Here is a 5,263-nt window from a genome sequence, read left to right on the forward strand (position 1 = left end):
ATCGACTCCCACTCTTAGGTACAACTTAGAGGGGTCCATAGCCTACCTGGATAGACCTTACACTGGGGAGATTTGCGTTGCCTACATTTCGCTCAAAAAAGATTATGAAATCAACAGTTAAAATGGGTGTCCCTATCATATGTAGTAATTTAATGCGCATTTTAATATGTCCAGACTGCACAAACTTTGCAATATCTTATTAATAGGAAATTTATTAGTTGATAATCGAAACGGACATCGTAAAATTCGTACTGCTTTAATGCGCCGAGTAACACCGACGAGTGCCCCATGCGTGGCACCAGCGGGACCGATCAATGCTCGCCAATATACGTGGCACACCGAATAACCACGGAAGGCTAGAGGGGGGTCCCCTGACATAGCCAAATCTAACTTTGAGTCATTGACAGGTGAGGTCCACCAAACGTGGACCCATATGTCAGCCACCGAAAGTTAGGGGACTGCAGGGATTTCGAGTTCAGAGAATCCATGTCTGCCTGGTCTCCATCGGTCAGCGGAGGCTTAAAAGGGCATACTGGCTGGCAAGTGCCAACAGCACGCAGATCAGATACTCCAGTAGAAGCTTGGGGCCACGGCCAAAATCCCCTTCCGATCCACCATGCCCCGCCCCCGTAGACCACACCGGCCATGGGCGGACCTCCAACCCGATCTCCTTGCCATCATCCTCCTCAACCTCACATGCTTAGCCGACCGCGTCTACTTTTCTGCTGTCTGCCGGCCGTGGCGCTCCGCCGCGGTTGACCGCGACGCTCCGGCTCGCCAGCTCCCCTGGCTCCTCCTCCCATCCCCCGCTGCGCCCTCCTTCTTCAGCCTCCACTCCGGCGCCACCCGCCGCCTGTACCTCCCGCAGAACGTCCGCGGCGCGCGCCTATGCGGCTCCCATGAGGGTGGCTGGGTCGCCCTCGCCTTGGAGCAGTGGCGAGGGTACGCGGCGGTCAACCTCATGTCCGGCGCGATGGTTCCTCTCCCCGACAGGCTCCGGACCAACCAACCCAACTTGCACGGCAACAACGCCTGCGAGCACCATATGGTCATTCGCAGCGTCACCTTCTCCGACGCGCCGTCGAAGGCGGGGTGCCTTGCCGCCGCGCACGTCTCCAGCGCCTTCAATATCGCGTTCTGGCGGCCGGGGATGGACCGATACTGGATCGCGTACGGTCTCCCTATGGACGTGATCCAGGACATGATCTACTACAGGAATGAGCTCAAGGAAGGCTTCCATGTCCTCTCCAGCACGGAGGATGTCGTGGTGTACACGCCCAACGGCGGCCCGACGACCGCTCCTCTGGTGATGTCCCGTAGCTCTTATCGTGTCAAGAAGCGCGCTGATTACAAGCCTGATAATCTCCTGCACAAGTCGCTCAAGCTGTCCCGCTATCTGGTGGAGTCCCGCGGAAAACTGCTAATGGTTCTGCGGCAACTCAAGTGGCGTCGCACCTTTAGGTTCAGAATCTTTGAGATGAACCTTGAGATTGCTCCCGGTGGGGGCTCTGAAGCTTCCTGGGTGGAGATCCACACTCTTCCTGGTCGGTTGCTCTTACTTGGTAGAGGCTGCTCCAGGGCATTTGAGATGTCCCACTTCAACAGGCTCGACGTGGGTAACATCTACTACTTGGATGATACTAGATCCAACATATCCTTCGCGTTAAACAGTGGGGGTAAGCATTCCAGTACTGACATGGGCGTGGATGCTCAGAAAATACTCAATCGTACGGATCGCACTTGGCGCTTTCCGCAGCAGTTTACTTCAGAGTGCTCTCCTCCAATCTGGTTTGCACCCTGAATTGGTATACAGGTTTGAGGGATTTTAGCGACTATGGCTAGGCGCTTTCTGCAGCTAGTATGCTGAAAGATGCTAGGCACTGTTGTATTTGAGAAATAAGAATGTATGCCCTCAATCAATAAAGGTTTAATTTGTGTCACCAGATCATTGTTGGCGCTCCGTTAACTCTTTTCTGTCGCGCGAGCCAGCATTAGATTTTGAGACAATGGAGAGCTCTTCCTTCGTTTTGAAGTTTTGAGCAAAATACACCCACGGTAATTGTATCTGTTGAGGAAAATCCATTTGGTCACTGTATTCCGGAAAATCGATATTACTGTCACTGAGGTTACCGTACCTTGCCAATATGGTTACTGCGCCCAGCCCCTTCGTATTATTCCCTACGTGGCTACTTTTGTATAACCTATGAACATGTTTTAGTAAACTTTCTCTTTGTTCAACATGTGGGTCTAAATATGAGTTTTTCTTTCACGGGTTCAAGCATAATATTATTCATTTTCTTAATTTCTAAATGGTAAAGAAACCTATTTTGTACATGGGAAATCCATTTTCACTCGTAGGGTGTAGATGCACCTACTGTGTACAAATGTAGTTCAGTATGTTCAAAAAATTCTGAAAAAATATCAGGATGTACATCCAGATATTCTATGGTCGCACACACAAAGTTTCCCGGGAATTTCTTTTTATGGCTTGTGTAAAAAAGACAATTTTGCTGCTCAGAAATAACTTTTTTCACGAAACATTTTTCTCTTTTTTACATAGGACATGGAAAATGTTCCTTTTCCGCGAAACTTAATGTACGAACAACAGAATGTCCTCATGTAGAACTGGGATTTTTTGCCCAATTTTTTAACATTTTTAAATTCATTTAAAATAAGTAAGTTTTCATAATAGGTGCATCTACACCTCTGAGCCAACACACCATCTTCTTTTGTACATGAATTTCTTACTACGTGCCTCTTTGAGAGCGTTTTTTTTCAATTAATTATTCCAAAGATTCTTTAAACTTTTCTATCACTATTTCTTCTCTCTTCTCACCATTATTCCCAAACAAGATAAATAGGCCAAAGATACCATAGGATGGACTTACTAAGGTAAAATTACCACAAGTCAGAGAATCAAGGAAAATTCGTGACCATATGTCTAGACTATAGTAAGAGCATCTCCAGCCGTCTCCCTGACTAGGTCACCGACATGCGTTTTTTTCCATCCGGACGGTGTTATTCGGCCTAGCCGCGTCTCCGGTTACTTCCCCCCCCCCCCCCCCCCCCCCCCCCCGGAATAGGCCCTTAATCCATCCGGAGAACCCAGGCCATCCCCCCTCCCGGGGTGCGCACGGGGACTCCGGACGAGAGAAAAGTGGGGACGGGCCTGCTCTGTCAGCGAGAGAACAAGCGAACCCCACCACTTTCTCGTCGCATATCTCCCCTCCCCTCTCGTTGCTCTCTCGCCGCCGGCACCACCCCTCGCCAATCCACCGGCCAGTTGCCTGAACTCCGCCGTCCCTCCACCCAGCAGGCTATATTCCGCCGTCTGTCATGCCGTCTGCCTATATTCCGCCGTCGGGCAACTCCCTTGCGTCACGCCTCATCGACACGCCCGGCAGGTGTTCGTCCAATTGCTTGGCCAGACATGGACTCTGACGACGAGGAGGAGAAGATGTTCGCCGAGCTTTTTGAAGAAGAGATGGCAGCCGCCGCCCAAGACGAGGAGCACATGTTGATCCTAACTTGCCTGTCCGGATTGTACGCTGAGAAGGCCATTGGTCGCCGTGGTGGGTCGGCTCCAGGTCACCGGAAGTGCAAGTCGAGGCAGCGAGTGGATGGCTATTGCATGCTCTACGCCGACTACTTCGCCGACAATCCATTGCACGGTGAGACTGTTTTTAATTGTTTTAGGATGAGCCGGAAGCTCTTCCTGAGAATTGTGTATGCCCTTCGAGAGTACGACTCCTATTTCAGATGCAAGTTGGATTGCACCGACATGGCAGGGTTTTCCACCCTCCAAAAGTGCACAATGTCTATGCGGATGCTGGCATATGGAGCTCCTGGTGATTCTGCCGATGACTATCTTCGGATGGCAGAGTCCACCGCCCTTGATTGTTTCTACCGGTTTTGCGGGACGGTGATAGCAGTGTTTGAGCACATCTACTTGAGATCATCGAAGACACTGCTAAGATCCTTGCTTTCAATGAAGCTCGAGGATTTCAAGGGATGCTTGGAAGCATTGACTACATGCATTGGAAATGGAAGAATTGTCCGTTTGCCTGGCAGGGAATGTACAAGGGTCACAAATAAGGATGCGCTATGATACTTGAGGTAGTGGCTACCCATGATTTCTGGATTGGGCACTCCTTCTTTGGTATGCCGGGATCCAACAACGACATCAACGTCTTGTAGTGCTCGCCAATCTTCTCCAAGCTTGTTGAGGGTCATGCTCCCCCGGTTAACTTTGTGATCAATGGCCGGCAGTACAACAAGGGATACTATCTTGTAGACGGTATCTATTTAAAGTGGACAACATTTGGAAGACTATCTCAAGTCCTGTCCTCCCGAAGGAGGTGGGTTGTCAAGGAACAAGAAGGTTGCCGAAAGGACGTAGAGCGTGCATTTGGTGTTCTCTAGCAGAGATTTGCTGTAGTCCGGTTCCCCGCTTTGACTTGGTCCAAAGATTAGATCTAGGAGGTGATGAGTTGTTGTGTGTGCTTACACAACATGATTATCATGAATGAGCGAAAGTATCCGGTTCCACTGAGCGAACAAGCTGCACCATATGACAGAGAGGGTCCTCTTGCACAGACTAATCACCAGGTGCCGACATCGTGGGCTGCGTTCATCGCTATGCGTCAGGAGATTTGAGAATCAACAATGCATCAACAGATGCAGGATGATCTGGTGGAGCACATATGGAGGCTTCGAGGCAACACCAACTAGTTTCCATTTGATTTTTTTGAAAAACTGTTAAATTATTTGCTTGTTTTGTTGAATTGTAACGTTTACTTATAAAAATAAGCCAAATGTTGGCAAAATTTGTCAAATTCGGCGAACTGTAAAACGTTTATTTGTGAAAAACGTCGATCACCGGGCGTCTACCTTGGGAGACGGATGGAACTTCGGCTCTCCCTACGCCAAACTTTCATCCAATCCGACGTTATTTTGCGCCGGATTTGGCCGTGGGGAGCGCCAACGGCTGGAGTTACTCCAAAACGTCTTAAAAATGTTGCTCTGGGCATGAAACCTAGATCATCTTTCATTTATTTTTAGCATTATTCTAAAGGAAGCTTCCATTAAAGTCTCTCCTGATTGTTGTCTAAAGATGTAAATTTTATTATTAATAGGTGCTGGTGGTTTATCAAAGATGGACATGATTATAGGTAGATAATAATATTTTTTTTGCTTTTTTTATGTAGAGTAGAGACAAATGCAAAACAGAACGTAAATATGCAAAACAGAAATTAGTTATGCA

General features: G+C 48.6%; 1 protein-coding gene across 1 annotated transcript; it reads left to right on the forward strand.

The window, feature by feature from the left end:
• Window positions 1-566: 566 nt before the first annotated feature.
• On the forward strand, window positions 567-1,940 carry LOC127343207 (uncharacterized). Its single transcript, XM_051369324.2, has one exon. The coding sequence runs from the start codon at window positions 617-619 to the stop codon at window positions 1,799-1,801; it is 1,185 nt and encodes a 394-aa protein (XP_051225284.1). The 5' UTR covers window positions 567-616; the 3' UTR covers window positions 1,802-1,940.
• The last annotated feature ends 3,323 nt before the right edge of the window (window positions 1,941-5,263 follow it).

The sequence above is a fragment of the Lolium perenne genome, chromosome 3, assembly GCF_019359855.2.
Source record: "Lolium perenne isolate Kyuss_39 chromosome 3, Kyuss_2.0, whole genome shotgun sequence".
NCBI classification, from domain to species: Eukaryota; Viridiplantae; Streptophyta; class Magnoliopsida; order Poales; family Poaceae; genus Lolium; species Lolium perenne.